The 21,671-nt window shown below is 37.4% G+C and overlaps 1 protein-coding gene across 1 annotated transcript in view; it reads right to left on the reverse strand.

Moving 5' to 3' along the window:
• The window catches only part of ZNF536 (zinc finger protein 536), a 186,690-nt gene that overhangs the window by 120,635 nt on the left and 44,384 nt on the right, over positions 1 to 21,671 (reverse strand). The window contains exons 2-3 of the mRNA XM_054389833.1: positions 12,795 to 12,947; positions 213 to 1,793 (exon numbers count right to left, since the gene is read on the reverse strand). Of these exons, the coding sequence (XP_054245808.1) occupies positions 213 to 1,793; positions 12,795 to 12,947 (1,734 nt within the window). The remainder of the gene's footprint in view (positions 1 to 212; positions 1,794 to 12,794; positions 12,948 to 21,671) is intronic.

Consider the following 21,671-nt stretch of genomic DNA (forward strand, 5'->3'; position numbering starts at 1 on the left):
GCAGGTTCTTTCTAAAATCCTGTGTAAGTAAATGCATGCAGCACTGCTGTTTTCAATGGAGTAGACCACATGTAAGACTAGAATTTGGCCCACAGGGTTTAACATTTTTAAAATGTATTACTAACAAACATTACTAAGTATATTTAAAGAGCAGCTTCATGATTCTGCACAAGTGTTTTCTGAAATGGTCTAAAAGAAAGTCTAAAACTTACCACACAAGTCAGGTCTCTTGATACATCCACTAGTTGCTGTGCTACTTGCAAGTCCATTAAAGGCTGCTAAGCCATCAGAGCTGTAAGCTCTTAGGACTGACAACATGTTCATCTGCTTCTCCAGGACCTGTGGGCCCTGAACTTGTTCGGGTTTCATCACTCCTTGTGCAGTTTCATGGGAGGACAGAAGACTCTGGGGGTGCCACTGCTTTTCTGATGCTTGTGGCAGTGGTGATACGAGCCCTTGTGCTGGCTGTGAGGTGGCTGCACTTTGCATATTGTCGCCTCCTTCACTATTTTCTTTATTTAGGGCAGACAACTGCTTATTCATAATATCTGGTTCTGCGTCAATGTCCTCATCTTCAATGTTTTCTTCCTTGGAAGATTCCATATCCTCAGATGAAGCTATGTCAGAAAGGTCGTCAGTAGCACTTTTATTTACAGAGTCAGAGAGCAGAGTATTTGGGTCATCTTCAGATTGTGTTTTTATTTCAGATTCATTACTGGTGCAAGAATTTTGTGTTCCTGTGCCAATAACACCAGGATAAACACCAAACTGCTTATAGAAGTCTGTTGTAAAATTACAAAAAGTGGATTCCATGTGGCTGGGCCAGGCACCACTCTTTTGCTCTCCCAGGGTCTCTTTATTTTGTCCATGGGTCATTTTCTCAGAAGCTGAGTCCAGCTGGCTCAGCATGTTTGAAACCACTGCCTCCTTGCTGGGCTGCACAGAAGAGGAGAGCAAGCTTACTTTGTTAACTGAGGCCGAAGCTTCTCTAGATTGGTCTTTGTTGTTCCCTATGATGTTGTCTTTACGTTTAGCTTTGCCCAGGTGATTGGCTTGGAGGTGCAGAGCCATTAGTTCCATAGATGAAGTGGTAAAGGAACAAAATAAGCAGCCATGCCAGGCAATATTGTCTTGCACAGTAACAGATGAACCTGGGAGGGAGGCTGCATCTGGCCTTACAGATAAGTCAAGAGGTTCATATTGTGACTTCTCTGTTTTTCTCTGCGAGGACTTGCTATTTATCTTTTCCTCACCACCATCTGAGCCCAGAGCTTTTGCTGAAAGTGGATCTGAGAGAGCTTTATCCTTCATTTCTTTTTCTTTCTTCAAAGAACTTAGGACAAAGTTGTCCATGAAAGCTTGCAAAGACCCTTGAAAGTTCACACCATTCCCAACCATGTTGTGGTAAGCACGGCCAAGTTCAGAGAAATGTGTTCCTTTGGAAGATATGTCTGAACCCTTCATATTTTCAGAAGATACTTCAGATGACATGCCAGTTGCTTGTCCCTGCTGATCTCCAGAAGACAGCATGCCCGACGTCCACTGTTGGGAGACCATGCCACTTCGGAAATCAATACCAGGAAGCCCCTTGAAGGCTCCTCTCAATATATCTGGTCTAATAAACACAGAACTTTTACTTGATGTCTCATCTTTGTGTTCTTGACTTGCAGCCTGCCCAGAGAGTGGTCCAGCTCCGTTCTGTCGCTCCCGATGGTGCCGTTCCAAGTGGTATTTGAGGGACGCAGACTGAGTACCAGCATAATCACAATGAGGACACTTATAAGGCTTCTCACCTATAGGTATGCATGAAGAACAAAATATAAAGAGAGTTAACTGTACTTTGATGCAAAAAAAAAAATCAGCATTAGCTGCTTGACAATGAGAAGATCTTAGAGCTAACACTTCATTAAAAAAAAATGTTTTTAATTGAAGACTAATTCATAAACTAGATATTTCTAAGATGGGTTTCCAGAATGTGGGGCTATTCAGGAATGGCATGGTATCTACACACAATTAGCCATCTTTTTCTTAATCTAACATGTAGAAAACTGTTGTAGAATTAAAAGCTATGATTATGAAAATGAAGCATAACAATTTCAACCACAGTAATCATTAAAAGTACAAGTTTAAAAAAAAAAAAGAGAGACAAAGAATGTAACAAATGGATGGCTGCAATATTTTGTGTATACAATTGCTGTAAAATTTGTTTAAATTATACACATGGAAACCATTTTTAAACCTAAAATTTTTATGGCACTGTTACGCAAGAGTGAAATGAATGATTTAAGTCTTGCTCTGCAGTAAATCATGGATATAATTAGCAAATGGCATACTGCACAAGTAATTTATCATTATTTGGAGGGCACCATTCCAGAAGGATTCAAAGATCTGCAGACCTACTGCATTGTTTCTAAATAAAGAACTATAAATACGGATTCCATAAAATATTAATATCATTACACTACATTATGATTGCAGCACGTAAGAACATATAGTTAAAATAAAAAGTAGTCAATAAAATAAAAAAGAAATCGAGTAATAAAAAAGTACAAAATATATTTAGTTTCTGTATTTGAAATTAGCATTATATACTGGGGTTTGCAGTCCTTTAAATTTGTACTAATGGCATTTCTAACGCTCAAGTAGTAAAACGTGTAATTTACCTACCATAAGCTCTCTTCTAGGACTAGCTTGAATAGAGTTTTAAAACATGTAAGATTATTTTAATCAATTAAATATATATTTTAAGCCCACACTAAACTTTTATTGTTCTTCCTATACTTTAGAAGAGGTAAAAGATATTAGATGTATAATAAATATTCACAAAGACCCATCCAATAAAAGGTACATCTCAGCAAATACACATCCCCATTTTTGCTGAGGACTTGTTCACAGTGCAGAGTTTCTTTTGAAGGAAGAAGTGTGGAAATCCTCACCAAAAGTGACAGGAATCTGAAAGATCCATGAGCTGTCAACATTGGCTATTCTTTCTACAAGGGAGCTGAACATGAAAAATAAACTGTTTTCTCTGCAGAGCTTTTTTCCCCAAATGACCCAAAAGACAAAGGCAAGACTTCTCCAAATGGTATAATGGAAATACTTGTTTCGAAAACTTTCTCCCCAGTCAAAATGCCATGTAATATTATGTAGTTCACCACACCAGCTGGAAAATTTACCCATCTTCAAATAACCTCAACATCAAAGGCTTTCAAACTTTTATTTAAACTACAGGTTTAAATGAAAAGCTGGTAAATGCTTGGAAAGATGCTCCTCTCACTGATTGCAGGAATATACTAATGAGATGCAACACCAGAACATCCAAACGACTATACAGGACAGTGTGAGCTGGCTTACTGACCATGAACAGGAGCTGGACGTGTGCTGCAATTCAGGTGTGGCTGAAGTAAATTACAAGCAGTGAAAATTCTACATCCATAATTTAATCCTGAAGCTAAAAGGTGAGACATGAGAGCTTTACATCAACCACATTAACTGACCTTTTTAGAGGAGAAAAGTGCAGCACCTCAAACATGAGGTGTTCAGCAAAGAGGTAGCAATTAGCACAGCTCATGCTTTAGGCCTCACTTCACACAGCTTAACAGAAGAAAACAGATTTAAACTTTTCAGTGCAACTTCTGAGTCTTCCTCCATCTCCTAAATAAGTTCCGGTCCTCCACCAAGAAGCAGGAACAGGAACCGTGTTTCAGTAAACAGTTCGTACTGACATGCAAGAATCACTAAACTGCAACAGATCATGTCTGTCTGGACTTCTCTGGTCTCAGGTGAGAGTCTGACCACACACACACACTCTTCACAAGAGTTTCAGGGTAGCAACAGGGGGACGAGACATTGGCTGTCCACGTTTCTGCAGGGCTGTTTGCAAGCATGCAAACTCTGACAGCTGTGATGCCAGTCAGAACGTGGACAAACATTACTGCTGGTTTTACAGCATGTACATACTGCAGTATTTCTGAGCTGTTTTCTGTTATTCTGACATTTGTTCCATCTATTACTGTTAACAGTCACTAGTGAACTCTGACACACCTTACATATTTCAAGTGTTGCCTAAGAAGTAGTCACACCAGTGAAAAACTAGTATCAGCCTTTATAAAGTTAAATGCTCTCATTTTGGAGTTTTCACATCTCTTAGGTGAAAAGCTCTTCCTCAGCATCTCCCATACCTTTATGGAAATCTTTAATACAGTTATAAACTTCTTTTTATTCCAATAATAGTTCAGTGTGTGCACTGTACATCAACTGACACCATCAAAAATTGTTTCAGCACTGCGGTTCCCGTGTCAACTGTTGGATAACTGCTTCTGCAGGGAGAAGTTTGCAATATAGGCTGCACTGCTGTTCATTAAAATGTGTAGGTGCTGCTCAAAGCAGTAAATATATGTAAAGATGGGTATAAGTGTGTTAAAATACACCAGAGGAAATACCAATAATATTTTCTGCTTAGAAGTACCTTCAGTCTAAAGCACTGGGTACAACAACATACTCCTATTCTGAATTGCTAAGCCTTGAAGTCATTACATTTTCTGCTCAAAGGCCTTTCTGCTGAGTGAGCATCCTTTTAGCAGAGGAGACTAGGACACAGCTCACCACCAACACCATAAGCGTTGGACTGAAAGACGACACTGACTGAGACAGTGTGATAAAAAGTTCAAATCTTTCCAAGCCTTGGTACACTGCTGCCTCTGTGGTGCTTCCATCTCTTGCATGCCTAGAAATGAGACCTAATGCTGAAGGTCCGAAATTGGACTCAACATGTAGCAACACACTGCGCCACCTTTACAACATAGGACTCACCAAATAACATTGTTCAACGGGAACTATTCAAAACCTCTTTTCTCTTTTAGATCCAAACATTGGCAGTGATTAGTTTACTTCAAAGCATTCTTAACAGCTATTTTGAGGGCAGGAGAAGGGTGTAGGATAGAGTAAATAATCTTTTAATCTTTTAAATTTAGTTTAAGTCCCTGTACTAATGACAAAACAGAGTTATAAGCTGCTGTGGGGAAAAGCCCAGCCTAACATCCACCAAACTAACCAAAACCCAAGCCAGTATTAATGGCAAACCCAAAGGACTCCTAATTTCCAGGACTCTATCAGCAGCTGCATTAGTGTATGTCCAAAGAACACTACAGGGGACAAGAGAGGTAGGCAATGATTCTTATTGGAAGACAACCTGTTGGTGTCTCATACTTTGAGGAAAGGTTTCAGAGAATTCATCCTTGTAGAACAACTACACTGGTAATATTGCCAAGAGCAGTGTCTGGATGAGTTATTCTACACTTAATATCAGTTCACATAAATTAATGTTGCCATATAGGAGTGAGGGAACATGACTTCAAAATAATTTTCTGCATTTCATATTACAAGAGTAATTTTTCTTTGTTCACAAAGGCAATGACTATCTTGATCTTGCTAATTCTTTGTTTGCATCCCTGCAAACCTTTTCACAACGGAATAGAAAGAATATTTCCATGCATACAATTAAAAAAAAATAAATAAAATCTCACAGAGAATAATATATCTTGGCAACATAATCACAGTTCTGATATACCTACCACTTTGGTTTACAAGACACAAGATATCTCACAAGAACTATTTTATATCAGGATACATTTAAACAATAAAACTTCAATGCTGCTTGTAAAATCTGCCCGAAAGCTTGACAGATAACTGGAAACAGACATGCTGCCCAGTAGAAACAGATCTATTTGTATAGCAGGCTGTATAAACAATGCAGATGTGTCACTAGTCCTGCTCAGAATACAACCTGGTCATACCAGTCGTAGGAATTATCTTCTATGGGTTGTGCAAGAAGACCACAGCCAGATTATAATAGACTTACAGATCTTAAGGCCAGATGGGGACAATTTTGATCATCTAGCCTGATCTGCTGTACAACACAGCCCAAAGACCCTCCCATGATAATTTCTGCATCAAGTCATAACAAGAATTTGAAACAAAATTTACTTGTTTTAGTTTAAACATACTGTGTCTCTAGATAAACTGTTCGACTGGTAAGTATTTTCACTACTCAAAATGTGTGCCTCGTTTCTAGCTTGAGTTTGTCTAGAGTCTTCTTTCTACTACTGACCATTGCTACATGCTTCCCTGCCAGAATAAATATGCCTTCTTAATAAAACAAAACAAAACAAAACACAGACTATTCCCTAAAGAAGATACTTGTAGACAGCAAATCAGTTTCCTCTTCACCTTCTCTCACTCCTGAACAGAACATCCTTCCCAGTTTTTCAATGCCCTTTTATATTACGGGTACCTACTAAAGCTTTGATCAAATTTCAAATTTATATCAATCTTACACAGTCTAAGACTGTGTTTACATCCACAGATACAGCGATCAGCAAACAGCTCATATTCTGTTGCTTCTCTACCATAATCCCAGGCCTGGTTCATCAACGCCTCTAGGATTTGTTCCTTTACATGTTGCTGATTTAAAATCCGTATTGTTGAAAAGACTCCATTTGACTAAGTGACTAATCAGTGCCTCCCCATGATTTTTGGCATCTTACCATTTTGTGCCATTGGTAAATTTTATCAACAGTAACTTTCTATATTCTTCCAAATAATGATGAAATGCCAAATAGATAGAGCTGAAAGCACTGCTGTGGAACTCCCAGTTTATATGACACTTCATTTCTGTATATTTGGGGTTTTGGTGGGGGGGATTGTCAAATAGAACAAGCTATTTTCACAAGCCTTGAGAGAAAGTGAGAGAATTGATAAACCTTACTTTCATAAAATGAAATTGAATTAACTATGCTATGAATTCTTACTTACTTAACAAATTCATTCTGTAACCTTACCCAAAACTTATGCCACGATACTCCATTTATAATTTCAAGGGCTTAACATTCTTTTTGGAAATACTAGAATAGCCAGAGTTTTTTCTTACTACTATGAGTGCTCTGGAACATGCTCTGTGTTCCAAGACTTGGGTTTGGTTTTTTTTTTAATGGACTTTAATGATTTGGAGAGCTTTTTAGACAGGGTTTTTAAGTCTTTATCTGTAAGTTATCCAGTTGCATTCATTCTGAAAACATTAAAATGTAGTGGGCTATAGCATCACAGCCTCACTACTTAATGGCAGAACTGTATTGTTGGAAAATGCTTGTAAAAATCATCATGCTCCTTTCTGAGAACAGAATAGAAGAGTATTTAGTCTTCGACATCATGGTCGGTAATTCCTTATCCATCTTGTCCAGTATTAGCAAGTTACCAATTGTTAAACCTGCCAGACCTACAGAATTTTATCCTGTTCTCCATAAAGCTAATAGTCACATACATATTTTTACTATTACCTTGAATTTCCATATCAAATCTCTGTACTTCTTAAATGTCTTTTTATGTTTAGTGCTGTGGGCTTCTTTATTTGTTTTCATACTTAACATGCAGCTTCTTTAAAAATCTGTACTGCACCTGCTGTACATATCCCTTCCCCACTGAATGCCCCCTCTCCTTTTTAAATAAGATTTGTTAAGGAGTTTGTTTGAGGAGTAAGCCCCTCTGCTCCTCAGTACAGTGGGGGCTATGCACGAGTACAAGAACCCCAATACTAAATGCTGTGGCAGCCAGCAGTGGGGTTTTGACAGTCACTCAGGGACAATATGAGCTGCAATTTGACCCTATACATTTCTAAACAACCTATAGTTTTCTTTCATGCAAAGCAAATGAAATCAAACATCTTATAATTTCAGAGAATAGTGCTTAAATAAAATATTGAAAACATTTTACAGCACTTTTTATTTTACCATTGAAACAGTTATTGATAACCTATTTTATCCATTGTGCAGTAGATATTTTAGAAATGAATTGCTGTATGGTTTAATTAGTTCATTATTATGCCTATTCTTACATGGTAATTTCTTTTATCATTCTAATCATTCACTTCACACTTTTTAAACCAAATGGAATATCAAAGGTTCTGTAGGATTATTTTTGGATCCTGCACATGTTTCACCACACAATTAATCTGTTTCTCAGAAATACTAGTTAACTTCTCTTTACTACTTTCCTTTACTAGTGATTTTTCTCTATTATATAAGATGAAACTATCCCTATCCTGTAAAAAGGCAGAGTTTTGATGCTTTTGACTCAGTTTATTAAAGATTTTATCAATTGTGCACTAGGCATTATAATAAAATATTTTAATTTTTATAAAGTTTTATAATTGAATATTTTCCTCTATATCTCATCTGTAATATTTATTTAGTCTTTTTACATATCTTTACTTAGTTAAAATGCAGGGAGATAAATATGGTTGTTACTTTGCAGGGAAGATTCAGTACATTAATATAAACTGTACACTAATTCCCCCAAAGCATATATATATGTTGTAAACCTGAAGACTTTTTACACAGCTGCTTATTGCTAAACAGTGCCTTGTCCAGAAGGGGACAATCTGTGTCTCTAATTGCTGTCACTGAAGCTGAGATTCATTATGTGACTTTCCCATTAAAATGTGAGCATTAATTTGTATAATGAAATATCACCCACTGCAGTGTTCATTAGCCATGCCCTACTGTATACCGCACATTGTTAGCTACCTAGAAACTGTAGTTAATTTCACTAATGGATATTTCCCTACTTAGTGTTTGGTAGGAAATTTATACTGTAACATTACCTCTTAAACTTTTAAGGAAATTTAAATTCAATCAATTATTTTCAACAAAAGTTTGGGATGTCATTAAGACAGGAGAAAAAGCATGCTGCACTATGTTAAGGATGGGAAATCTGGAGAAATCCAGAGAAATGAAAAGTCCTTTTAGTTCATCTATGAAATGTAAGAATAAAGGATGTTCTATACCAAAATTGTCTCCTCTTGGAGCACACATACCCATTTTCCTTAATTATTCATATTGCTCATCCCACTACAAGCGCTTTCAGAGAATGGCAACAGGCAGTCTTTTTTTAGGAAGGAAATGTGAATTGAATTCATTTAAAACAGCACCATTTTTACTGTATTTCATCAGCTCATCTAAGCAACTTTTTAAATTGGCCAGTCACATTTCCAAGGGAAAATGCTGTAACACTGTAACTGCACGTAACACGGCTGACACGTGAAAGGTGTGTGTCAGACACATCCTAACGTATCCTCAGTCAATGAACACAGCCCTGCCAAGTTTTTTCTTCCTGCCCCCCTCTTACTTAGTCTTCTTCTGTTTAGCACAGCCCAAACCTTCTTCAGGATTCTACTTTGCTCATGCACATTGAACTTGCTTCATCACTCAAGGGTTTTAACTGAGCCAGCCATACTGGGAATACACCTGAACACCTAATGACAATACACACCCAAACTGGTCTAAATCTGCAGTAGCTTCTGAATGCTAACGCATTCAGAGGTGCTAGAGCTAATCTGAAACCAGTCCCTACATAATGTGTCACTTGTCAAAGGAAGGGCATAAGAAATTTCAATTTTTCACACAATTTTTCACACTTAATTGTTTCTGTGCAGTCCAAAAGCCTAGGGTTGTAAAGTAAAACCCACACCCATTTATTTGATTTCAGTGGGAACTGAGAGTGCTCAAGAACATAAAGAAGATGCTCAACTGCCTGAATGAAGGAATCTTAAATTTCTGCTCCCAGAGGGGAGAAATGGAAACTCTGGAAACATCTGTATATGGCACATTATGGATCTGAGACACTTTAACGGTGATCTTTTTCACAAAGTCTGAGCATCTTTAAGCCTTCTCTAGTATAATCTTCTCAGCTCTATTATATAGTATTTTATAACCAGAAAGCTGAATCACAAAGTGGCTAGTCAACCAAAATGTCTACTATGCCCTACTGGTGCATACAAATGCTTTGTCCTTGTTTCTGCATCTCTTCACATAGTGAGTTTGTAAGTTGAAGAAGCAGGACCATACAGCCCATCTTTATTCACTGGTCAGCATAAAGAAGTCATCTGGGAGGGCTACAGGAGTTCTGTTTGTCCTCTCTAAGTGCCGAGTCTCCGAATTATTTCATGCTCTGAGTCGTTCCTCTCTTCTCTCAGGATTGTACTAAGGAACTGTCTCATCCTTCAAGTGTTTTATAGAGCAAAAAAGAGGAGAAATTGCTTTCACATAATTATGCCCCTTTCTTCTTATCACATGAGAACAATCAGAAATCGTATCTTACTGTCTTCCCCATAAAACTCTTCCTGGCTGAATATCATTGAATTAGATAAGAACAAAACTCCTCTGCAATCGGGTGTTGGGACTCCTCTAAGCATGCTAAATAAAACCCTGATTTTTTAATGTCCCTTCAGAAGCTTATGATAGCAAACTGCACGGAAACTGAGACTCACTGTGAAGAAGGTTGTGACAATGAAATATCCAACAGAAACAAGAAGCAACCCAAGCCACCAGCTAATTCTTTTAAAACAGAGCACAGCTTCCTCCTCTTGTTGAGGATTTAACAGCTTCTCTAGCTTTTTTGGGCCAACTGCCACAGCAGCACCTCCTGGCTGGATCAGACTTTGGGTCTTGTCTTGGCACGCGTACCAAATCAACCTACTCGTGTGCCTCCAAACACACAGATGTTCGAAGAAACCTGACTTCTGCTGAACTGCTTGAGCTCATCTCTAACAAACAGGTGCTGTGAGAACAAGAACAGTAATTGAGTTAATGTAGTGGAGAAACACAGTAAAGTGTTTTTTATCAGTCAGTTATATGATCCAGGCATATAATAAAGACAGAGTGTGACATAAAAGGCAGGAAACTGTCCCTGAAAAGTGTGAGCTAACCAATATTTGTTTATTAATTGGTAGCTATTAAATCATTTCCATTTACAGTAAAGGAATTTAATTTTTATTTAATAACTCCAGTAATCTACCAATTTATATTTCTATAATATTTATTAGGATTATTTCCAATATGTAAAACATTGTTCCAGTTAAACATACTCTTGTCATTATTTACAAATACTTTGTTCTTAACCTAATGAAAACTGATCTTCATCTATTTTAAAATTATACTGATTTTTTTAATATATTGCAAATGTCTGTATGATATTTTCTTCTCTTTTTTTTTTTTTTTTTGCTTTGTTATTTTCTACATGGCTCATTTTTTCTTGTTTTAACTTTGTTTAGTCAGTTTTAATATGCATGTTTTATGGAATATGTCTATTGTAATTAATTTACTTTCCATTAGTTCTAAGCCAGAAATACCGATGTGTAATCACTGCCATCTTTAAAACAAGAACAAAATGGCCACTATATAATAAAGCAAAGGAAGAGATAGGCATCCTCAGGTTATTTAAAAATAATTTTTCTTTGTCTCTCCAATAGTAAAAATGTCAAACTGTTTAAACCTTAGAGTTATGAGATTATTTTCTAATAAAATAGCCACCATTTATTTATTTTTACATTAGAGAGGATAGTAATAGGGTCTTTACTTTCACAAACTCTAGCACACGGAAAAGTTTATGCCTGCCCTAAATGGTTTGCAATCCAATCAGACAAAACTACATTAGAGCGCCAAATTTTAAAATTCAGATTAAATCAGTGTCGTATACTTGTACTGCACAAGTCAAAGAAATAATAACAAAAATAGAATGAACAAACATTGATTCTCATCACAACAATGACATTTTTTTCTTGAAGTGTTTTTTGGCCCTCATATTCAGTTTTTCAAAATTGGGCCCCACATTTGCAAACCTAACATTAAGTATTGTATCTGTGCAAGCACGTAGGAGAGACAGGAATGCTGAATTTGGGACGGAGAAGAATACTGCTTATCTGGTACTTCAGTGAAATAAAATTTAAGTTTTTCAAATAGGAGGTACAACTGGAAAGTATTTCTTCATCCTGAGATTCATTTTAAATGGTTTAAAAAGAAAATGACTCCACAATTTCAATGACCACTATGTCTGTTTGCAGAGAGAAGTATCCTAAATCTTCAGTTTTGCATACTTTGCCAAAGCCTGCTACAGTATCTTATTGGCCATATACAGAATACCTAGTGATGTCAACAGGACCTGAGGATATCATTGCTGTATGTCAGACTTTAAGCATGCATATAGAAAGTCTTCTTAACAAATATTGTGTCTCTATATGAACCTTACCATGCATTTGTGTACTTTAAGGCAAACAAGGTATCATAATTTAAGTGGAACGGCTCTAGTTCACTCATATTGAGAGCAGTCCACATAGCAGAAAAAAGTGAAAATCCAGACCAGAAGTTAAGTCATTGTAGGGTATAAATGCTGTGATTGTTACTAAAATATAATGCAGTCAGTTTAACCATGTTAAATATGTTAAGTTTTACTACTTACAAGTTCTAAGCTGGGTGAGTTCTAGTGAAAAAAAAAAAAAGGAAAAATAAAAAGCAGATCCATGAAGCTGTTGTATTCATATGAACAGTGAGAGGTTAAAAATGAGCATGTAAAACGGAACAAAAATAGTAACTCTGAGAAAAACATACAGTCTCCCTAAGCAGATGCAAAGGAAGGCCTTTGAAGCAGTTAGTATAACTAAGTCTGAAACCAATAGGCTTATGCCTACTGAAGGACAAGGGTAATTGAAGGAAACAGTGATGAAGCAGAGGAGGAGACAGAAATAACCTCAACTGGGAAAAGATGATTCTATTAAAGTGGGTTTTATCCAACAACACATTCCTTGTGCTTTTATTTAAGACTGTCATATATCTTTCTCAAAAGACTTTCTCCAACTAATGAGTCCAAATCTACACTGGGAATTAAAGCTCCTAGCCACATATTACGTTAACCCACACACACATATCGCATGTGTCGACAGTGCTCCACTCACTTGTTCTTCTCACCTGTATGTATTCTCAAGTGGACCTTTAAGTGATGTGATGTTCTGAAAGTTTTTCCACAATATGGGCAGTCTTTCATGGCAGAACCAAGGCTCCTGTCTCTCAGTAAAGCTGGCTGCTGGACTCCTACAGATCTCCCAGCTTCTTCTCCAATGTCTGCAACACAGAAATGTTCTCACATCACTTCAGCACATGTCAGAAGTTGTTCTCACTAAAACTGCTAACACAACACAAAGTTAAACATGTCAATACTACACCTGTCTATTTCATTCTTTAAATCTGACAGAATGCTGACAATTCATGTATTTTCTTGTTATTGTCTTAAATTATTTCATCTTTCCTATCATCATTTTAAGCAGCATATGGTACCTTTATATTGAACTGAATTATGCAAGAAAAGAAACAGCTGTGTCAGCAGCTGGTTTGATTTCTTCTTTTGCTTAGCTCCTATTAATTTTTCCCAAAAAAGTTTTAGATTGATCTTTCGTTGAATCTACTTAATTTGTAAGTATTGTGCAAATCTCTATGCTTTTAGAGGGAAAAAGTTTGCATTAGTATATAAAAACCTCCTAAAGCAACAGAACTGCAGTGATGGAAGGGTCCAGCAGCAGTGGCAATGTCCACACACAAAGCTAATCAACTCACTTCTGCACTGGAGTTACAATACACAACCTAGTGAGTGACCTAGTATCATGGGAAAGGCAATGAAATTGCTCAGAAGAGGAGGAATTCCTTCTCCCTCTCACCCACAGCTCCTGAGGTTTCTCCTCCAGTGTTCACAGCCACACTTACTCTTTGCAATATAATACAAAGGGTTAGATTCCAGGACATCTCTTCTGTTTCCTGATATAAAGAAACAGCCATTCTCAGCCACCTCGAATAAGCTGCTATTATCCATGCCGGCTATGAACAAAATAACTCACAAAAGACTGACATGAAATTTGCAAAAATGTAGGACATTTTAAAAAGTCATTCTTCAAACTACACAAGACTCATCTGTCATCTTGCACTTGCAGGGTAACGTAATATCACATGATATGTATCAATTCAAAAGTACCATGGCAATTGTTGACATTCTGAACTGGATTTTCACTGCTGGTACACCACAGAGGTGCAGTGCACACAGACATATCATCACCCCTATGCTAAAGCTGAGATGTCTGGGTTTTAGAGATGGGGAGCACGTAGTTAAAATCCGCGTGCAGAGTCTTGATTATTTCAACCATAAACTACTGACTAAAAATGTTCTGTCTTTACCCATTTGAGATGTAACCAAAGCTGTCAGGGAGCATAGCGCAGTTTACACAACATTGCCTTTTAAATGGAAGTGATAGGACAGAAGAAAGATTTAAACATTTGGTTCTAGCAAAAACTATTCACACAGCAGCAGAAACCCAAATACCACATTTCTGGTAAAGGTGACACCAACAGGCATTTCATTATTTATTATAGAATGGTCCCTCTGAACTACTTTGCTTAAAAGAGGGGATGACAGAGCAATTAAAAAAATAAAAATGCTTTTCTTAGTCATGTGTGTAACCAAGGTATTTCTAGTTTTCAAAAGGCAAAATCTGATAAGTTTTCACATCACATTCTTGTTTAACATCTGATTGTTCTTAGACTGCAGAGTTAAAGCACAATATATAAGCTAGAAAGCTAGTAACTGTCATTTTGAATTATTCACAAGTATGCAAAGTGACATACTGCAAGAGTTTATTTTGTCTTTAGGAGTCCAGGAAAGCATAGATAGGTGCTAGTCTAGCATTCTAGTCTCTCTAAAGAGTTTAGATTTTCCCCCTTTCTACTCCTCAGAAGTTGTATATAATCATGTCTTAAGCTGCTGCAGGAAAAAATGAATTCCTGAGTGCAAAAAGATTTTTGTGAAGTGTAAAACACAAAATACACGATGATAAATGGCAGGGTTTTATTTTAGTTTTCAATAAATACTATATGAGCATTATAGATAAATATATAGATAAAGCTAACAAGCCACTCAGGAGGAATTTACTGAATAAGTCTACTAGTTATGTTTTGCTGTATGTCACTCTAAATGATGGCCTGTTATCCATTTGCCTTTTATCTTTCTATCTAGAATATGTGTGGCCCAATAAAAAAGAATAAATTTGTAAGATAAACAGCTCGCTTTGCAGATTTAAGAGTCTAATTTTCACTTTACACAAAATTGAATTTTTTCAAGGCAGCGAGACGATGGAGTTTACTCTAGCACTAATCCCTCTGAAAAAGCAAACTGGAAACAACAATGAAGCAAAGAAAGATGTGGGTGGTCTGAAGTTTTCTTTTAGATTTAAGTAGACATACAGTAGATAGCTCCAAAGGCTTTACTCCAACAGGGGCCTTACCTTGAAGAATTTTTCTTCCCACAGTGAAAGCATTCTTAAGACTTTAAAGCTGGGCTGAGGGGTTTTCTTTTGAATTCCTCTGCCTACAAAGCCCACCGAAGCACTGGAGGCCATCGCTACCTGAATGAGCAGCTTTACATCTAAGTTCTTTTATTTCAAAGAATGAAAAGATATGTTCAAGGCTGCCGACTGCCCCCATCAGCTGCCACCACAACTTCTTAGTAGGGCCTCGTTTTGCCAAATCGTACCTATTTGTTGAGGCACTTAAGTTTAAAATGTGATAACTTTAAAATGCAGTTAAGTCTCACTGACTCTACTACTACAGGTCGTGGGTGTTTTTATATACTGAGTGTCCCAAAGCAACCTATGGAAAGGTAAGCGGAGGCAAGGGGAAAATGACACAGAAAAAGAAGAAGAGACCAGCAAGGAAAAGTTAAGAAGCAGACTACATCACCAATAGTGTAAGCAGGCGATGAAAAAAAGTCTTCAGCTCTACCAATAATCCTGTGTTCTACACTTCTGATGTTCCCTTTATCCTGCTTCTGAGACCCCCTTCCTAAGCAGAAACTCTCAGTTCTGTTAAATTGTGCAAAACTGTAGTAATGTTTTACAGACCTGCAGAAGTAGTATAAGCCCCAGCAAAGTAATTTAATTTATGATTTACTTTGGTTTTGAGCTATGGTTTTTGGGCTGCTCAATTCCAAGGATAAAAGATCAGGAAGGAAAGAAAACAGTTACTTATCTCCCAGCCATTGCGGTTTACTGAGTTATGTGGTCTACATGACATGCCCTTGATGCACATGAGATTAGACTGCTTTTTTTGCTGTCTGCTTCCATTATTGGCAAGTCCACGTCCTGAATGTCTTCCTGCCCATCCCTACCTTTCCCAATTTGAGTGCAGGAAATAACTGAACAGAGTATAAAATATCGTATAGATGTACATGATAGATATAAGGCTTCTGAGCCTTGTCTCAAACTTACTTTTCCTGAGCTTTCCTTTCACTTTGAAAGCATCTTTTCACAGCAGAAGTTATGGGCAGAAGTGAAAAATTTGAAACCATATATGGAACCATTCCTACTGTCAGTATAAGGAGAAGACAACAGCTGTGAGACCTCCAGCTTCTATGTAGGCTGTACCTGCTTGACCAGCAAATACTACTCTGTGGCACAGGAATTCAGCCATGAAACAAGCTTCTGGGGTGGTATGACCCAGACCCGTCTGCCTCAACAACACTTTATAACTGTGCACATGTTCTCATCAGACAAATGCAAGGACTGAAAGTTTGCTTGAACATTCATGTCCAAAGGTGGCAATTAGCCATATAGCCAAAGAGCCAGCTTGGCCAGAATGCAAGCAAATCTGAAATGAAAATTAACCAATACAGAAGAGCAGTATTTGAAGAACTAGCCCTTCTGCAGACAGATGCCCGCTTCTCCTAAGAGAAGAGAAACAAAAAGCCACCACTCCTCACCTAGCATAGGGGTGACCCCATGCTGCAGGCTGCCTTCACATCCCTGCAGTACCTGGAAAGGAAATTTCCAAAAAAACAGATAATCCCCGTGAACAATTTTGAGCGAGGAGGACTTTTTCAGTAGCAGGTTAAAAGAAAGTGAGAAACACAGTGAACCCTTTTTCACAGCAGAAATGTTACTAGGTATCAGAAATTATCTACCCCAAAACGAGCCAGTGCCACAGCTGGCAGTGCTCTCAGCACACAGACAGAGATGCTACAGAGGCACAATGCCAACTTCACTAGGTATTTCTAGAAAAGACAAAAGACTTAGGTGGATAGTGGATGTGTACTCAACACAGAAGCTGTCTAGGCATGAAGAGGAAAAAAATAAAGAATTATTTGAAATTTCCAGATATGTTCTGTACGATTGGTCTACCTTTCCGGCATGAGTATAAACATGATTAGAAAAGGATTGAGTGCTTTTGTAAACAGGACCTTCTTTCAGGTGGTTAGGCAGCAGCACTGTCCTCAGTCATGTCAGCAGCCAAATGTTCAAAGGTGACTCTATATACAGGTACCATAAATTTTACCGCAGTATTTACTTACTGTGTGTGTGTGAAAGTGCAGAGATTCACAAAGAATTTCATGTTCAAAGCAGCTAAGTTGCAGCCCTCACACAGACTAAATTATCAATGAATTCAGTTGGAATTTGTCAACACAAGGATTGCCAAATTAGCCAAAACCAGGCAATCACATGGAAAAGGTAATCAACTCACAAAATAGGTAATCACACCTACAAGTATTTGTTTGCTCTTGTACATTTTTCAGACATTACTAAAAAGCCCTTTGAAAATGTGGCCAGAAGCTTTTAAAGCAGCATGTAATCCCAGGCTTCCATGTATTCCTGGAATTCCAAACATTTGTAGCTCTTTAGAACTGCCTGTAAAGTTAATGAAATATGGTGCAATGAGAAGTGGTAATGACCATGGTTACTTTTTGATGATTGTAAACCAGGCAGATTAGACAGGCAGGAAAAATTATATCCTGAGTCTTATGTCATGAAGGGAGTTAGAAGATGCTCAGTGTGTTAATTCTGTCACTACTGCCACCTTTATGCAAGTATGACTGGACTTGACCACCTCATTCCCTGGGAAGCAGTATAGGATATGCAGTTTCTAGGAAAACATGCTTTACCTTTTTTGCCTATTCCTTTGGGAAAGCTTTAATAATATTGAAAATAGTGGAAAATAGGAATATAATTAGGGATATAATTAACCATATTTTTCTAGCTACCTGAAGTAGCTCAATTAGTATGTTTTGATGTAAATGAGAACAGAATCTGGCCCAGATTTGAAATTAGTATCCTATTAGCAGATGTCACTATACTTTTTTCTAGTGAAGTTTATGGCTTAAAATGAGAATCTAATATTACTAAATATTACAGCTATATTTTAGGCCTCCAGAGTTACTAATGTCTTAGGTTAGGAACAACTTGCTGTCTCTATTGTTTCATCAAGGATTTAGGTTTTATAATGGCCTTATATGGGAATCTTAAACTGTTAGACATTAATATGGATTGGCAGAGAATTTGTTTAAACAGAGAGCTATTTTAGAAGAGAATTGGAAAGGAGGCCTACTAGTGAGAAAGCAGCATTCACACTGTTTGTATTGTTAGAAATAGAGATTATACCAAAGGTTTCACTGGTAAAAAAAAAAAAAAAAGATACTGCTTCTGACATCAGACTTCCCACTTAGCTCTGAACCACACAGGCAAACAAAAGGCACAAACTGCTCTGCCTCTGCTACTGATTAGTGTATTGGCAGTCTTAAATGCAAAATACAATTTAAATTAAAATGAAGGAAAATGCATATATGAAATAAGACTTGCAACATTTAGAAGGGGGTAAATGGCAGTCACAGCCAATAATGGACTACAGGGGAGCTATCTAGGCAGTACTTCAAACAGAGAAAGGGAGTCAAAGTATTCTAAGCAGTTCCTTAGTAACTGGCAGACTTGGGGGCAGCACACACACCTTAAGCCTGTACCCATGGCACATTTCAAGAGTGGTGGGTTTCATACCCCATGGGGGCAAAACACTGCATGCACACCAGTGTTGGCTATCTCCCAGTGCTCTCCATTCTGAGAAGCACACAAGAAGCTGGATGTGCTGCACAGGGAGACATTGATAGACACTTAACCAAAACTAAGTTTTTGTTTATCACAAAATAATCCTCCTTTTTATCCTCTTTATCACAAAATTATCCTCTTTTTAAAAATCAAATTCTTAACAGAGATTTTGTTTGGGAGTTTAGCAGTCTTACTTTTTAAATTGTTCTAAGCCTCTAAAACAAACACAGTTTCTGAGTACATCATTTTAGCTGCCTGATGTGTTTGAAGAACTATGACCAAAAGACACAGAAAAGTAGATGTAGTACTTTAAAAATAGGCTTTGTTACTTGCCATTAACTTACAGAGCTCAGTTTAGACTGAAAACTAAGCATAGTGGGGAAAAAAGAGGGGTTTTTTGAGACTATTTTTTGCATGTTAGACAATTTTAACTGTTTTTTTTTTTTTAAAAGAAGGAAGACATCTTAAGCACCTTACACTATCTTTCATTTATCAGTTGGCAGAAGGAAACTCCCAGATGAACATTGGCCTGTGTCTTTCTCTTTAACCAGCTGAGTGATCCAAGCTTTTAATAAAGCTGTTCCAATTATTGTAAAAGTCATCTAGTACCTTATAGCCACAAATATTGACAGTTTATTGCACAACGCATTCATGACATTTGAAGGTCACATCATACATAATACATACACTTTTATAAAAGTGTCTGGAACAAAGAGATACATGATCAGCAATTACATCTTACCATTTGAAGGCAGGATTTTATACTTGTTTAAAATGAAATACTATATGAAATGCAAATCATTAATAAAACACAAAATAGTTCATTTTCTGCATTTATTGTTTTATTAATCAGCAATACTTGCGCTCAGCCATACAAAATCAACAGAATGCAGTCCATGCCCCAAGAAGATTACAGTTAAATATCATTAACCTGCCAACCATCACACATATTCTTAGCTCAGCATGAGAAGAAAGTAAGCTTAAAACTTTAATCTCACTACTGTATACCTCTCCAGGCCTACTGAATTCACTGAAACTTCAACATTTAGATTTGAATCAGGATCTTAGCATACTATTGAAATATTACTTTTGATAAAATTGAATCAAAATGAAACTGAAAAGAAGGCTGAAGAATTTTTTTTATAGTTATGCACATGCAGGCATATCAAACTCCTTCATCCTCTTCCAGTGCTTATTTTATTTAAGGCCATTCATCCACACATGCACAAATGGTACAATTAAAAGGTGTTAAGTTACAATTTATGCAGTCAGACCTGTGCACAGTCCTTCAACAAACTCAACAAATAAGAGAAATACACAAAGCATGGCCATAAGAGTGCTTTGTCTTTGTTTAAATGGTCTTCATTGTTATGGCATCACCACTAGATCCTGGAACCTCCAGCTACCTAATGAGGGCTGAGCTTGTAGCAATTGACCACAAATGACTACATCATTCCCCCTCTTTCTGCTGGTTTGTTTTAAATTATGTTATTTTCTTTCCTAAGCTTTTCACATATAAGACTCTTCTACCACCCAACACCTTCACTGTTTTTTCAGTTCTTTTACTTCAAAATCATGGATTTGAAAACTCACTTCCTTAATTTGCCTGCATAGATCAAAGCACTTTAGATCCCAAAGCACTGATTTTGCCAGATGAGGTTTATGAAATTCCACTAGACCTGTACAAACATTCCACAGGAAAAGTGGATGGGTTGGAAGAGGATGTACTTCTTCATTTATCAGAACAATGGGTCTGTGTGAAATCTTGAATGCAGCACTAGTTGCTAACAGTCATGAGCTCAGAAGTGCATATCTGAGCTGCCAGAACACCTGATTGTACTTCTCTGTCCAGAATATGCGTCTCTACAAGTTAAGAAGATATTTATTCTTTTTTGATGAGCAATGCTGGACTTCAGTATGGACTCATGGATCTTTCCCTGGTATTTCACCAATGACCTTTGTCATCTATCCTCAAAATTTACTCTGATGTTCATTTATTTTCTCATTGGAGTGTTAGTACCCAAACCTTCCATACATCATACTTTCCATAATTTTTCCCTCCTTTTCTTAAAACAAGCTTAGAATATTCTCTGCTTCTTCAAATGGTTCATGCCAACAGCAGTTTGTGATTCTCCTGTAAGCCTGTCTCACTAGCTTTCTTGCCTAAGCCCCTGACTCACCTGTGTTAGCTCTGATCCTGTCATACAGATTTGAAATGGGCACTTGATTACTGACCAGAGAGGACAAGATCTTTCCACACTTCATACAGATTGTTTACTGCTCTTGGAGAAAATTCCAGTGGGGACTCTAAATAGAGAAGCTATCCAACTGGACCATCTTTTGGATTTGTATGTGTTATTTGCAGGCAGGTGTTCAGGTACCAGATGGCCTTAAAGCCCACACTATTCAGGTTATAGCAGCTTCTACAGGCTGTCTGTATCATATTCCCATCTCTGAGATTTGCAGAGTGGCTACATGGAGCTTGATAAACACTTTTACCTAGCATTGCTCTCCTGATGCCAAAGCTAGATCAGATATCCAATTTGGGAGAGCTGCCTTACAGTCCCTCTTTAATTAAGTACTCCTGATCTCCCACTCCTGGGATGGATTGCTACTGCTGATTAAGCTCCAGAAGTAAGGATCTGTGGAGGCAATTTCGTGAGGGAGAAAATGAAGTTGCTAGCTAATCAACTAAAATAACCATTAACTGGACTTCTGTGAATGAATATATTGCTGCCTTCTTGCTTCTAGACTTATTGTTTCTTCCACAGGTTAGCATCTCCACATACCTATGAACCAAACAGGTAGGGTTTATTTCATGATGGCCTCTATCTTGTTCCTAAGCTACATGTGGGATCAAAAAGAATCATTTGGTACAGTATATAGGCTACACTATGAAGAAAATCCAAGATGGTGTCAGTAAAGTGTAGAAAAGTGG

This window comes from Indicator indicator, chromosome 19 (genome assembly GCF_027791375.1).
Source record: "Indicator indicator isolate 239-I01 chromosome 19, UM_Iind_1.1, whole genome shotgun sequence".
NCBI lineage: Eukaryota > Metazoa > Chordata > Aves > Piciformes > Indicatoridae > Indicator > Indicator indicator.